This window comes from Hippoglossus hippoglossus, chromosome 18, assembly GCF_009819705.1.
Source record: "Hippoglossus hippoglossus isolate fHipHip1 chromosome 18, fHipHip1.pri, whole genome shotgun sequence".
NCBI classification, from domain to species: domain Eukaryota; kingdom Metazoa; phylum Chordata; class Actinopteri; order Pleuronectiformes; family Pleuronectidae; genus Hippoglossus; species Hippoglossus hippoglossus.
Window position 1 is genome coordinate 12,450,069 of NC_047168.1, and position 15,769 is coordinate 12,465,837.

Sequence of the window (15,769 nt, forward strand, 5' to 3'; positions counted from 1 at the left end):
TTTGGCTGACGTGAAGAGAATCATTCTCTTTTCTCTCTCACAGCAACACTGAAGAAATCAGGCCATCTTTCATCCTCAGTCTTTCTCCAGACGATAGGAGTCCTGATGAGGTATTGTTCCCCACAGTGGAAAACCCAGATACCCATAAAGAGGAGCCTGTTCTGGTTTATCAGCCAGTCTCAACCTGTCATAGCACAAGTTATGATACAGACAATAGCACATCGGGTCCCCTGAAAGATGCAAAAGGCTGGAACATCCTCAGAAATGAGCCAGAAGACGCTGTAGCTTCAGACACTCGCCTCAAGGGCAAGCAACTTCTGTCTGACCCCACTGAAGAGGCCACTAGTGGAGGAGAAGATGGGCGGATATTATATCTGCAATCAGAGGCTGAAACAATCAAAACTGGAAGGACACTTTTACCTCCCAGTCATTGTGTAACAAGGCAAGAGACATGCTGTTATTCAAATTCACCCAAGCTGATGAGACATGGAGATGTGCAGGAAGATATGGAGCAGACACTGGATGTGTCTGAGGCAGCTTCTGGAAAAATGCCAGATGGTGAACATGAAATACACAAAGGAGCAAATGGGGTTAAGAATAAAGAGACAGGACAAGTGGATGCAACCCTACAAAATAAGACAGGGTCACCCGATGAAATGAAAGGACGTCTACTGGGAACCAATGAGATCACCAGTTTAGGGAGGAACTTGGCATCTACAGCAAGTAATATGGACAAAAGCTTCCTTTGTTATCCTGAGGTTGCAAAGTCAGGGCAGAAAGAAGATAATGACGCTGTGTACAAACTTAATACACTTGAAGTAAAAAATGTTGAGCATCCACCTGTCATTGAGAGTAAGGAGATACCAGTGGGATGTTATACTGGCAGACCAGAAAGGGCAACCCACACAGTGAACCCAGAAGGAGCACTAGTGCAGTGTGAGCCCAACACATTAATCCAGTGTGACGCCACTGCTGATGACCTGGACAGGGCCACAGAGAGAAGAGTAGATGAAGTGATGAAGAGTGGATTTGAAGTGGAAACTGAGCGCAGGACAAATTCAGGAATTCATACAGGGACTGAAGATGAGATGGAGACAGAACAGAGTTTTTCTGATGTCCAGATAAAGTTTGAGACAGGTCGTAGAGAAGAGAGAGAGTTACAGAGAAGAGACACTAAGCCAGAAGAGAAGGGGACGGACAGAGATGAGTCAGTGATGCTTCAAGAGGACAGGGAAGATGAGACATCTACAGGTAAATGCATTATTGGCAAAGGTAACATCTAATCTTAGTGAGTCTTTTGAAATTGTTGACATTTTGAAATCCTCAGTAGTTATTTTCAATTTTCCAGTATGACTGTCATTAGTTTCCAAATTGTTATAAACCGTTTTATTCAATAATTAAGCTAGAGTGTAATTGAGGGATGCACTTAGGTGAACTTGGTTTTGCTTTTAGATTATTTCAAATACTTTTATCTGCATGACTCGAGTTTATACAGTTGTGACTCATGTATAGTTCAACTACTCACCACTAGAGAGTGCTAGAATACTTTTCCATGTACACGCTGCAGGAGTTGCGCACCGCAGCACAGGCCAGCATCTTCACTTGATGTGGTCAAGTAGCCACATGAAGAATTCATTAAACAAGAGGGTCTCTTGAAAGAGCTCAACGATTAACTATTTATTCGACCCATTTATAGGATCAAGAGACTAAGAATTACTAAACACTGCCCTTCTGGTCAAAGTCCCAGTCCTGGGGCTGTGTTACATCTATGAGGAGGGGTATGTGGAGTTTCGGGTTTTGAATATTTTATCAGAAAATGTGCCAATATCGCATTAAATTCCAGGAAGATACTCTTAATGTCAAAAGTTTACAGGCCTCAGGTCACGCAAACATAATACATTTATATTTGGGTTTCATTTATTGTGAAAATTACTTGTATAAAGTGTGTTTATTCAGCCCCAAAACTACTGTGTTAATATATCATTGAACTGAAATCAAAATTGTGTGCATTGTTTGTGATGCTAGTGTCTGGTTCAAGGGGAAAAGCAGAAGAGCTAAGTGTTTCAACTTGTGCCAAAAATCTTGCTCGTGGCTCTCAGCCATCTTTCTTTTTCAATCTGAGTGGCGGTGATGACAGAGCAGTGCTGAAGAGACTCAGCACTGATGAGAGATGTTGTGTGCCTGCTCACCTTTCAGCTGCAGGAAGGGAACTTGAGTCTCAGCAGCTGAGACAATGCTGAGTCAACACACACACACATACACAAACACACACTTAGCAACACAAGTTGTGTGGTAATAAAATGTCAGTTTGATCTCAGCCAGAGTCAGTGTTGGCTGACCTTGTCCTGTCTCGCACCGCTGAGGTATCACACTGTGCAAGCGTCCACACATGCTTGCTCAAACACGTGCTTACACAACAGAGCCTCGTCATCGATTGAGAATGTGTCTGAAAAGTGATGATCAGATAGAAATGGTCTTACCTCCATCCCTGCAGAGGACTCGGGGAGAGAGCGCTGTCCCACACCGACGTCCCTGGACTGTGATGCACGAGGGTCAGAGGTGAACGTGTCCTTTCTCCATCTGCACCATGGCAACGTGCAAGTAAGTCTGTTGAGCAAGGTCACAGGTTTAGGACATTATTTACTTTATTTGAATACATAATGTGAGCAAGATGGGGGAGCACATGAGGCAGAGATCCAATGTTTTATAAGTTAGTTTTTTACAAAGTCATCTTTTCTGAGACACATAAACTGGAGGAGAAAGTACCTGACTACTCGTCTTTTTCTACAGAAATACTGACACGTCTTTATGTTTCTCTGTTTGTATACGTCTCCCACTCTACAGCTGTAATCCCTGTATGTGGAGGCAGTGTGTAAAGCGTCAACACCAAAAAGTCCTGAAATATAAATCGCTGCATCCAAAAGGATTAGGCTTCCATTTCCCAAATGCACATAGAAATCAATCTGGCTTGTACGAAACAGTGTGCTGTCGGCAGTATTGCAGCACGCCGACAAGTGATAGTTCCCCACTGAGTCATAACATAATAAAAAAAAGTCTTGACACAGTAGTCCACGGTGGATATTGGCAGAAAAAGAGAGGGAACAGCAAAGGGACAAAAGTAAAGGAGAGGAAGGTTGGAAGAAGGTGTGGGAGTGAGAAAGAGCAGAATAGGAGGCTGAAACTATGAAGGAGAAGAAGAGATAGAAAGAGGAGCAGGACTTCACTGTATTGCAGCAAACACACCAATCCATTCTCTCTCTTTCTCCCCTCATACACTCCTTCATGCTCCACCACGGCCACTGCCGGACTTCAGGCCCTGCTTCGGTTTTTCTATCTATATCCTGCAGCACAGCAGCCTGGGTTGTTGACGTCGTCAGCAGGAAAACGGGTCGTGTTTTCTGGGAAATGAGGAAGACTCTCCTCAGGGAGCTGAGTCACAGGGAATCCTACCTTCCGAGCCCACTGCTGACAAGCACACAGATCTGTGTGCATACATAAAACTCATGTTCTACGAAGGTCCTCAGAAAACCCCACATTTTGGATTTAAAGAAAAGCCCAAGTGCGTGTGTGTGCACTTAGCGCTTATGCATAAATAGAGAGTGGGACTTTATGGTTATGAATAATGGAGGTGTTCTTGAGATGCTAGAAAGGTTACAGGGAGGTGAGGACGTGAGGATGTGCTTTTCAGAAATGGAGCTCAAATTTCTATCCATCTTGTTCCTTCTCACCTTTCTACCAACTCAACTTTTTGCTCCTCTGTCCACTTGTACACTGGCCTGTGTGGGGTCGTACCACTCTGTTAAATATCATTTGCATCTCTTTAGGGGTTTTATACAAAGTACCATACTCATGACTATTAACTACGTATGAAAAGGTTTATTGACGTAATGGTTCAAGTGAGAAGTAGAGTCATTTTCTCAAAGACCTCGCAATCAGAGGAGTCGCCCTCTGCTGTCAATCGAGAAAAAACTGGCACTTTTACATTGGCGTCTCTTTCTGGACCCAGAGTCTACGTCCATTTTTATATACAGTCAATGCATCTAACCTGTTCATTGACCCCTTTCTAATCCGATTGTGTCGTCTCAAATATTCATTGTCATTCAGGCAGTTTTTTTGTGTCATGAAAAATAAATAAGGGTGAATTTGTGTGGGTGTGTGTCTGCGTCTGTGACCCTGTCCCAGCTTGAGGCAGACTTGTCAGACAAGCAGTGTCTCGACTGTCTATGTTTTTGTCTGGGACAGAGCGCTGGAGGCTGAAAACGTTCAGCACTCCTCTCATCACATCATTTTATGCCCCTTCTTCCTTCTTGTCTTGCTTCTTTTAACTTTTTTTCTCTTGCTCATCCACCTGCTCACCTGTGAACTTTCTCGTCTTTAATACTCTCACAAATTCAACATTATGGAACCAGCCCTACACACTGGTGAAAATGCTCAAAGGTCCAGAGTGTAGGATTCAGGGGGATCTCTCAGAAATGGAACATAATATTCATAATTATGTTTTCATTCATTTAGAATAACCTAAAACTAGAACAAGTGCCCTCTGACTCAGCATTATCTCTTTTCTTACCTGTTTTATAGACCACCGATACAAGCGTCAGTGGGACCAGTTCAAGGACAGTACTGGCTCCAGCAAACCCTTTTGCTACTGGACAAAACTCCTCAGCAGTCCAGGGCTTGGCCTCTTCTGCAGTACAACCAAACAGACTGGGAAACTGCAACCCACTCTCTACTTTCCAGACTCATTTAAATCAGCATCGTCTTTCCCTGTCCTCCCCTCTGAAGAGGAAACATGAAGCACTTCAGCAACAGGATAACGCTCTTCCCAAAATCTGCCTAACAAGGCGTCATCTAAAATGGAAACCACCTTGTTCCTCACAAGAAAAGGCAAGGGAAAGAGGAGTCAGGCCCAGTACCTCCATCCCTGAACATCCAGTGGTTCCTCCACAACCACAGACTAATGACAGTCCTTGGCATGAAAAGGGAAAAGTAACAGAGGTACATACACACTCAGATGTCCCACAGCAAACTCGACAAAAGCGCAGTAAGTTGGAATCCACCAGGAATGTTTCCAAACTGACTCGAGCCTCTGTGACCTGCAAACTACCCCAGCACAAGCGGGCCAATTATGGGCCTGACCATGACACAAATGGATCAAAAACATCCCATGACTGGGCTAAGAAGACTGAAACCCTGACGTCCGACCCAAGAGTAAAGGCTTCTGGGAAGCTGAGCACAAACGAGAGGACGCAGATGCTTGAGAAGGCAGAGCAGGCCAAGACTCTGGTGCTGACTATGGTGTATCAGGACGGAGCCACACAGTTAGACCCAGAGCAGGTGAGCTCACTTCTCAGTGTCTCAACCCCTAGCTTAGGAACCACTGGTCTAATGGAATTAAAACACTTAACATCCATAGGTAGCATTAATTAATAAACTGTCAGTCATTTGTTCTAATTAATGGAGTTGCTTTCAAAGCTTTTTTAAACATGCTTAAGTTACCAAATGTCAGTAAAAGTGCAATAAAGTAATATAAGAAAAATGTATGTATACAACAATGCTTACCATTAGCTTCATTAACTGTTTGCCCGTTTTAATTTCCCTCTCTGAACCTCGTTGTAGAAGCTCCCTCCAGCAGTGTGTGGGCTCCTCGTGCTGATGATCGGGGACCATCTGGACCGCAGCACAGCGGAGGACTCTCTGGGGCCAAACGACAGTCTGGTCTATTTAAAACTGTCTGAACAAACACCTGCATGGGCCCAGCAACACACCCTCCAGAGCCAGGAGCTCTTCACTAGGTCTATGTGTGTTTTGTGAGTTTACAGTACATCTATTTGTGCTTTTGCATCCTTTAAAAAGCTTGTGTGTGTGTGTGTAGGGATGTGCTGCTACAGGTGCTTTCAAGACGTCAACTGGTGGTGTGTTATAAAGCCAAGGATTTGCTTCGTACGGCTCTGCAGTTTTACAAAGGAGAACTTACCTGTAAACAAGGTAAAGTATGATCTCTTATCAGGACACAGCACATATTGAAAACTGTTGAGTATCATAAAGAGCTTTCCTCTGTGCAGTGGCAGGCTGTCGTATCCAGGACCCACAGGTGTCAGGTTGGCTGCTGGATCCTGCCGATCCCTCCTCTTGCTTCCAGGATCTTCTCAATAAACACTGTAAAAGACCCAGAACAACACCTGCCCTGGGTGCAAAGAGGGTAAGTTAAACTGGGAATCCAAGCAAGGTCACTGGTTTCACTGTCAGCTTGGTATATGCTTGTCCAGGCTGTCTTGTTGAAGGACACATAAACAAGTCAATACTTGAGCCTGCTGTTCTAATTAATAGACAGCGGCTGGAATCCACATTTAAAATACAGCTTATACACCACAAAGCCCCACTTCTTTGTACCTGGGCCATCTATGCATCACTATGAACACAAAGAGGAAGTGAATCCATTAAGAAAGCTTAACAGGGCCTGCTCCTCTCCATTTACTCTCTTTTTCTATGTCTGTCTGTCCGTCCTACTCTCAGGTTTCTCAGATCATCTCCAGCCTCTCATCCCTCTACTGGCTTAACATGGAGCTATGCTCTAAACTGCAGGTCAGCGAATGTACACAAACACACTTGTACATCCAGAAGACACAGATCACTTTAGTGACTGTTTGTGTGTCCAGAACCAGAGGCTGTGGGAGCTTTACTCCGACATGGAGCTGAACATGATTCCTGTCCTGGCAGGTGAGGACTTCTATGTTCTCCTTAACAACCCTTATCCAGTGCACTGGCTGATTGATTCCTCAAATTTGACTTGAAGAAACCTGTTCTTTTGTCTTAACACCCAAACCAGGGTTCTTCATTGAATGGAACCAGCTGTTAACTATATTTTCACTGGTTCACTGTTGAGGGTTTTGTGGATTAGTGAACGTCTGCTTGTGCTGTTTCAGCCATGGAGAGTCATCACATCCACGTGGACAAAGAGGCTCTGAAGAGAATGTCAGACCTGTTGGGGGTAAGACGATCATCACTGCAGAGAACCCCCCCCCCCCCTGCTTTATCATCTCATGTTGTTTCAGTGTTATTAATAATCAGAGCAGAAACACTGTGGGTGATTTTTTTTTTTTTTTCAAATGGCTGCTGGCAGAGGAGACACACTTATCTACTGCAACCAGGAGTTATCAGCATTCGCCTTGTGGTTAATGTTGATTTCCCACCAGAACACGGCAATTAACCAGGAGAAGTGTATTTAATCAGAATCCATTTGAAATGTATGAAAAGACTTGGAGATAATTGCATTTCACAGAATCTTCATTGAACAGTCTTCAGCTGACAGTCATTTACTTAACAGCAAACAGCAAATTAACCAGAATCCTAAAAGGTAGTTAGAAAACAAGAATCTTCACATAAGTCCTTGTCCTGAAAAGGAAAATGTGCCACATGAAGTAAAAGCCTTCTTGTGTTTATGTCAGACTTAATGGAAAAGCTTCCTTGGGATGCTAACTTTTTGCTAGCCTGCGTATAATTATGATGTTCAGGGTCAGCTCCGATTTTTACTGCATCTTTTCAGAGCATTTTATTTTGGCTGCTGGAAACACGGTGCGGGACACAGCTGCTGTGTTTATACAGATGGGAGCAAACCAGTGGGAGGATGTGGAAAAACAGAATTTCTCCTTTTTCCTTCTTGTGGGTAGAATTAGCGATGAGGTGGGTGGATGTCCTCCGGGGACCTGTCCTGTTTACTTAGAGATAAAAGAGACGAGTGATCATATTCACACAAGGACAGACATACAGATGTTATACACATATATCGGTTTTGGGGGGCGGTCATAGACAAACGCACACTTACTCTTAAACACACTCACAACTATTGCATAGGACAGCAGGGGTGTCACGGTGGAGAGAGAGAGAGAGAGCGCGCTGGTGTCTTGTCGTGTTGCTATAAATAGGAAGGAGAGTCTGTCTCTTTCCTTCAAGAGGCTGTGCCGCAGGAAGGAGCATCACTGTCTGCCTCTGCCAACACACACACAGAGGCACTGAAGTTTTTGCAGACTGCTGCAGAGCTGTGTGTGTGAGTGTGTGTGTGTGTATGCATGCACGTGTGCTTGTGATTTTGTAATATGTGCCTGTTGGCGCAGTCATGCTCGTCCCCACTCTGTCTTGTTGGATTTCTTTTTATCTGAGCTGTCAAGTTCACCTGTCTGAGACAAAGGAGATGATCCCTCCTGTCTGTCACGCTGCATCTTACAAACACACTCATGTCCTCGTTTGTTTTCAACACAACCGTTTTCAAAACTCAGTCGGGCAAACATCAATTAATAAAACACTCTTTCAACTTCTCTCAGATGTCGTTAATATCCAGACTAGATTAGATTGAGATCCTTCTGTAAACATGTCGGAATAAAAGCAACATGAACGATTTCCACACCTTTGATGCAATTCAGTGAAAGTAATGATCCAAAATATTGGCTTCCATTGTTAATTGGATTGTAGAGACGCTTTACGACCCCCGGGTGGCTCTCTCTGAGGTTTCTACGTTATTTGTCAAGAGTGTTTTATTTGTTTGTTTTTCCTTATTCTTTGCTGAGGGTTAAGAACAGAGGATGTTGCACCTTGTTAAGTACTCCGTGACCTTAATTGATGCCTCACTAAAAAAGCTGGGAGAGGTAAACACTTGGACCTCAGTGTGTGATATACAGCAGTGGTTGTTCTTGCACGAATTAAGGGTTAATTCTAACCCTCCGAAAGGACCAAATAAAAACCGAGCAAATATCTATCCATCTATCTAGTCCCCTGCCTTACCCTCTCTCTCTCTCTGTGTGTGTGTGTGTGTGTGTGTGTGTGTGTGTGTGTGTGTGTGTGTGTGTGTGTGTGTGTGTGTGTGTGTGTGTGTGTGTGTGTGTGTGTGTTATTGTTGCTTACACTCATTTCTAAGAGGCGAGCATTCAATATAGATGAGGCCGTCTGGAGCCTGCTCTGGGCAGAAAGTGAGAGACAGAGAAAGTACATATTTTGTCATTTGTCTTCCAGCTCCCTGACTTTTCTCCCCTTTCTCTCCTTCTCTGTCTCCTTCTATCAGTCCCACTGTTTGTCTTTCTCTCTCCACCCTCCTCCCTCATTGCTCTTTCATTGTGTCTGCCACGGTCCACCTCGGCCTGTCATGCTGTCAAGTTCTGTCACTCGAACTGTCTCACTAGGTCTGACTTGTGTCTGTTTGTTGCCACGGCCATTTTTCTCTCCTCTGCTGCTCACTCCTCTCCTCAATTTCTCCCGTTCTCTGGTTTTTCCTCACTCATCCTTTTTTCATCATCTTCACACGGCGCCATTTGCATCATATTTCAACTATTTTCAAACATTTCACATGTGAATGTCTCCGTCCCTCCTACGTCCCCCCACTCTGTCACTATGCTCCTCTTTCTTTATGGTGTCTCTTATTTCATCACCTCACATCAACCTCTCTTCTCCTTTTTGTTTTTCTATTCTTGTCCCCGTTTCTCTCTTCTCTTGTTCCCTTGGTTGCCTGTCAAGTTATTAACAAAGTGTGTTTTTACTTCAGTCAGACTTGTAATGAGCTGCTGGTTGTCTTGGCGTTAACCGACTCATAAAAGCATTTTCTTAATCCAAGCTCATGTTTGACTTTGCCCGTTAAACCTTGAATGTTCTGTCTCTGTGTCTGTCTCGCCTCCGACAGACTAAGATGAAGCAGCTGGAGCAGGAGGCCCACAGAGCAGCAGGACAAATATTCCTGGTCACCAGCAGCACTCAGCTACGAACAGTGTGTATACTTTCATGTGTACATAGGATCATGTGTATATCCATTCTCCTGATACTGTATGAACTGTTTACCTCTTCCTCTGTATTGTGTTTGTACGTATACGTACTCTGTGCCTGTGTATGTTATAGCTTTGTATTTTTCAGTGTTTGTTTTATGGATTTGTGGATATTGTGGGTTCACATTGTTTGAAGGTCCTGTTTGAGAAGCTGCGGCTCCACGAGCGCTGCGAGAACAAGAAACTTCCCAAGACCATCAACACACAGCAGCAGTCCACATCAGAAGCTGCAGTATGACACGCACACACACACACACATCAGTTTGATCCTCAATCTCATATCTCAAATGTTTCATCGAAGAAAACCATCTCAGTCTGATTTGAAGTTTCAGTTTGTGCACTGACACATTCACAAAGATGAATCCACACTCACATAAACACTCTCAATTAATATCCTGTCACACCATTATTTCTTAGCATTTGCTACACAGTACAGTAAGAACACGTAAATTCGGAGATAGACCTACTTAGAGATTTCCTACTGAGCTCTTAAATTAACAATTTCTTCATATTCAGTATCTTTCTCTGTCTTATTTTGTTGTAGTTGTTGCAGCTTCAGGACCTGCATCCTCTTCCAAAGATCATTCTGGAGTACAGACAGGTGAGTCATGTTTTAGCTGCTTTTCATTCACGTGTCGACGGGTTTCTTTGCTCCTTCAAACCACAATCTTATCCAGATCTTTTGTGAGGAAGCTAGTGTGTGTAACAATTGATTCATAAATAAAAGAGGACCCTTTTCAGTTCTTTCCAACACCTACCCTCTGTGTTACTACTAAAATGTTTCTATTTTTATCCCCAGATTCACAAGATCAAGTCCACTTTTGTTGATGGGATTCTCTCATGCATGATGAGTAAGGTGAGATAGTTTCAGACAGTTTTATGACAAAGCTGTGAATGGATAATCTAAAATATACAAATATCAACGGTGCTCACTCTCACAAAAAAAGACTTACGATCCGACCAAACAGGATATTTCACAATTTGTATCTCTCCATTGTTCTCTGTGAGATTTGAAATCCTTTCATCTTTCCTTCTTGCGGCTGAAACAGCGAAAAACAAAACAATCAAATCAAAACTTGAGTGCTCGCTTCAGGCAACACGGACTCAACAGCTTTTGTTTTTCTTTACTCCCAGTTTGGTTCTGCTTTACTGCACAAGAACAGTGCTCGTACGTTACCAGATAAAACCCATCTTGCTGTTTTGAATTGGCAGAGAAAACTGTCGCACACTGTCTGGTTGTCGCTCTGTGGGATTCGTTCGACTCTGAAAGTGTGCAGCAGCTTGTGTTTGTCAATCTGTGCTTACTCAACTCTGCAAATGAGCCTGTCTGGCAAACTCGAGACCGGTTTGGCTTCTGGTGGTGGTGATTAATTTGGTGGTGGAGTGTTTTCTGGGTGCAGATAACAAAACCACATATAAATATTACTCATAACCTAGATATTAAATATGTGTTGTGTCATTTTTGTATTTAAAAGTGACTCTGCAATATGTGATTAAAGTTACTTGGCTGTTATTGGAGCATAATTAGCTGAAAACAGCTGCGATCTTCATCCCCATCATTTGATTGTGCTGTTGGACCGGCAGGCATCAATCGCCCAAAGTCAATTTATTTTCTACAGCTCAGTCTCACACCACAGTTTCCCAGTTGTCAGGCTCATACATTTGGCTGCAACCAGATGTCTCTATTACATCACCTAACAGCAGCCCTGAGCACACTAGTGCTGTTGTAGGACCTGCAAATTGCACCAATGTGACTGGCTCCACAGTCTGTAAACAGCCTGATCAAACTGGGCCTCGGGCGGTCGCATGGCACCGCTGATGCCTGCCGGTCCAACAGCACAATCAGATGATGGGGATGAAGATCGCAGCTGTTTTCAGGCTGAACTGGATGGGAATCAGCGATATGAAAACAAACTGATCACTCTCTGATATGTGTTCTGTGAGAATATTATAATTGTGGTTGGCAGAATGTTAATTTTGTGTCTCAAAATGTTGTTTAAGTCTCTATGTGATTTTTTGGTATCTGACTATCTCTCTCTCAACAATCCATCAGAACTACATTTCCTCTACATGGTACCAGACGAGTGTTGTGACTGGGAGAATCTCTGCAAAACACCCAGTAAGTATAGCCTGTCTTCCGTCCTTTCACATTACGTCAGTCCTGATTTCTGTGTCTTTAGCTCGTGGTAGGAGTTCTTCAGTCTCTTCTTCAGGCTCCTCTGCCCTGCATGTGCCGGAGCTATGGAGCTGTCCATGGTGCTGAACCGGACTGGGAAGTGGGTGCTGTTTGGCATCTGACAAAACCAGGTTCAAATCTGAAAACACTGTTAACTACACACTTTTGCAAATGGAAAATGTCTTAACACTAAATATAAATCTACTTTCCAATTTTAAAATCAGTTAACAGCTCATGGAAGGAACCGAGAATCATCTTAGTGAAAACTGGATTTTAAGAACTTGACATTTTTCATATTCAGGGCCTAAAAAAACAACCTTTGGCTTGAACTAAGTGTTCTGAGATTTGATGTCTGGTTGTGTTTCCCATCCACACATAACATCTGCTTTAGTTCGATTCCAACAAAACAGAAGGAGGCTGTCTGGGCTTGTTTGAAACAGAATATTGTTTTCTTCCTGTTCTTTGTTCTTTGCCAGCTTGTTTCTTTTTTCCCTTTCTGTTTTTCCCGGCTTTGTACATATGAAGGACACCCCGAATGGAACTCACTGCATAATCATTAGAAACGCATGAACACACATAATCCTAAATTATTGACTTGAGAATTGGCATGAAAACAGATGTTTTCAGAGGGAGGCAACTTGTTTGAGTGTGTGTGTGTGTGTGTGTGTGTGTGTGTGTGTGTGTGTGTGTGTGTGTGTGTGTGTGTGTGTGTGTGTGTGTGTGTGTGTGTGTGTAGGGTGTAGTACAGGGTACCTTATGTAGCTGAGATCATGGAGCGACTACCACATTCCCTGTTTCTGTCTCCCAGTTGATCACACCTCCAGACACAATGTGCTACAGAACACATAGATGAAGAACAGACAAACAAATGCTTTGTCTCTTTTTTACTTGTCAACTTTGATATCACCTTCTCCCTTACTACCTCTCCTGCTCTCTATCCCCTCAGTGTGGGCGGTCGATAGCTCATTTCGACATTACCCAGCTGTCAGGGTCCAGAGGTTCTGTCTGTGAATACTGGTCGCACACACACACGCACGCAAACACACACAGCTGGGGAGACAACTTTTCTAATCTCACTCAGCGACTGGGGACCGGTGTGAGCCACACAGTAAATTGATCATGCTGCTGCTAAATGATATACGACTGTTGGGCAGCTGTAATTTAGCTCAGCTCTGTCCCCTCTGCTTTAATGCAGGTCTGGGATTTGGCCGAGCATCGTCCCATTTAGTGTTTAACGTGTTAGTGTGGATGACAGTTTGGTCTTTGACTTTTATAATGTGCCATAGTTTTAATTTGTTCGCAATGGAAGTGATAAATAATACAATATAGTCTTTAGAAGAAGTAAGAGATTCAACCAGACTCAAACAGTCCTACAAAGTTATAAAATCCTGAATATAATGAATGAAATCATCCATAGAGGGAAAATACTTGTTAGACTGATTGATTGATTGATTGACATGAAAATATAATTTCACCATTAGTGATCCAGAAGAGAGAGGAGCTCCCTCCTTTTTCCCTTTCCTCAATAAAATGAATTATTCCAGCATATAAATGAAGTTCACTCATAATTATTCTCATCGTAATGTGGAGCCGTGGTTAATTTGAGACTCGCTCAGTGATCACCCTCACGTCACATTCTGTTGCTTTGCTGGAAAAAAAGCTGCAGATTATTCAGTAGTTTTTAGTTAAGGGAGAAAAAGGGAGCAGCTCTGCCACTTGTACAGTTCACATGCACATACATATGATAATGAGCCGTGTTGCGGATGTGGTTCAGCTTTCATCTGTGGGTTCGATCAAGGTGAAGCCAGACTGCAGCAACAAAGGGGAGCCTGAATTAAAGCAGGACAGCCAATAAAACTGGTGCTGAGTTTAAAGCAACGCAAGTAGTGAGTCTCACTGCAGAGGGACGTGGGGGGTTCTCTACTCTGCCTGTTTTTATCTTCTAAAAGCACAAATCTGAGCAGCTTGCGAGACTCAGAGTCCGTTTCTCCATCTCCAGTGTTTCTATCTCTGTGTTCTTTGCTTCTCCCCTTTTTATTGTCATATTCTGTTTGTTTTTTCAACTCCCTCACTATTAAATTCTCTATTTTTCTTTCTTAAATTTAAATTCTCTATGTACATACCCATGTCTTTCTTGTTCTCTCCTTCCCAATAGGGATTACGGTACCTGGACTTTGTGTAGCGGCCGATACCAGTGCATTTAAAAGGAAAACTTATATATATATATATAATTCTTTCATCTGGCTTACGCTACACGACCGGAAATCACAAGGGCTGTTTTGGAGCATTGATGCAGAAAAGAAAATTGCCGTTTTATCTGGTTGAAACTAATATACTTTAAAGATGTGGCATCGGATCAATACAGAGATTTACGCACTCACAGATGCTTGACCCGTATCGGTATCAGAACATCTCTAATTAACACTATTAATGGTGTAATAGTGAATCCAAGTGGTGCCAACACCACTGAACTTCCTCCCTCTATACCTCCATGTTGGTGCACTCAGATTTCTGGGTCCTTTATGCAGTGCACCACAATGTATCATCTGCTCTGCGTCCTCCTCTCTCTCCGCTTAGCTTGTGCCTGAGTCCTTTATGGCGCTAGAAGATTTATACGCTCATGCCACCCACAAATGCACCAAACTCAATCACTCCCTCATGCAAATACACTGAGAACAGATGGAAACATGCGGTGGTGCTGTCAATTTGAGATTTATGACAAACAATTTTTTCTCATCTCAATTTCTCTCCGTAACACATTTTTCTTGTGTCCACGTGTTTTCACAGCGACTCATTAAAATCTCATAATTCAACTTGGGGAATTCTACCTCTAGATTCAGAGCACATTTACCTCTCTCCCTATAATTTAACCACAGTCTAGAGTTACAACAACTCTAGACTGATCACGTTTCTCTCATATCCTGACCAAAAATATTTGATATGGCAAAGAGTTTTTTGTGCCTCCTCCCAAACTGCGAGCTGAGCTTCCTTTACGGCTTCTCAAGCACTTTTATGTTGGTTTAGGATTACTCTGCATTTAGTCATTAAATGTTTTACACTCACACAAAGCCCTCTCAGGCTGATCTCAGCACTTCACTGAAGAGTGTGTCATGTTCTCTGCTGACTCACTGGCAGTGTTGAACACACTGTAGTGCATACACACAACTGAAAACACAGACAGGGACACATTCGTGTATATACAATATATATATGCATATATTCATCATTTAATTTATCACTGTGTGAGCAGGAAACCCCTTCCCCTCTGGGTCTTAGTGCCCTCCAGTCACCTCAACAACTAATGGACATGCTGGTTGTGGACTTTGTGGCCGCGTGCAGATCTCTACACTCTGCGCAGATGCATTTTGTGGTTGCTGCGGAAATGGAAACAATGTAATAGTGTGTGTGTCTGTTTGTATGTGGGCACAAACAGGGAGTGTGCATAAAGACATCCATGTGTATTTGTGGTACGTTGGGCATGTGTTCTGTCATGAGTCATTAAATTTGTGCAGCGTGATTAAATTACCCCACACCAGCTCGGAGATTCAGTCGTCCCCATCTGTTTCACAAGACATTGCTCCTCTGAGACTCGCTCTGTATGTCTGTGGGCCAGATTTACACCCATGTGAGCGCAGGGTGAATTTGCAGTGCGCCGTTCATTCAATTTGTGCTCACACTCTGTGTGTAATTAGTGGCAGATGCACCAATGTATTAGTGTGACTCGATCAGTCCAATAATTTTAATAAATTAATGTAGATAAACGGTTGTGCGGTCGATTGTGAATTTATGA

The 15,769-nt window shown here is 43.1% G+C and overlaps 1 protein-coding gene across 3 annotated transcripts in view; it reads left to right on the forward strand.

Annotated features, from left to right (window-relative positions):
• The window catches only part of poln (polymerase (DNA directed) nu), a 40,531-nt gene that overhangs the window by 1,883 nt on the left and 22,879 nt on the right, over positions 1–15,769 (forward strand). For all 3 annotated transcript variants that reach the window (XM_034569423.1, XM_034569425.1, XM_034569424.1), the window contains exons 4-17: positions 44–1,251; positions 2,495–2,601; positions 4,579–5,334; positions 5,617–5,792; positions 5,873–5,985; positions 6,063–6,199; positions 6,514–6,582; positions 6,657–6,717; positions 6,924–6,988; positions 9,665–9,748; positions 9,940–10,035; positions 10,348–10,404; positions 10,603–10,659; positions 11,857–11,922. In XM_034569423.1, coding sequence (XP_034425314.1) covers positions 44–1,251; positions 2,495–2,601; positions 4,579–5,334; positions 5,617–5,792; positions 5,873–5,985; positions 6,063–6,199; positions 6,514–6,582; positions 6,657–6,717; positions 6,924–6,988; positions 9,665–9,748; positions 9,940–10,035; positions 10,348–10,404; positions 10,603–10,659; positions 11,857–11,922 — 3,052 coding nt within the window. The remainder of the gene's footprint in view (positions 1–43; positions 1,252–2,494; positions 2,602–4,578; positions 5,335–5,616; positions 5,793–5,872; positions 5,986–6,062; positions 6,200–6,513; positions 6,583–6,656; positions 6,718–6,923; positions 6,989–9,664; positions 9,749–9,939; positions 10,036–10,347; positions 10,405–10,602; positions 10,660–11,856; positions 11,923–15,769) is intronic.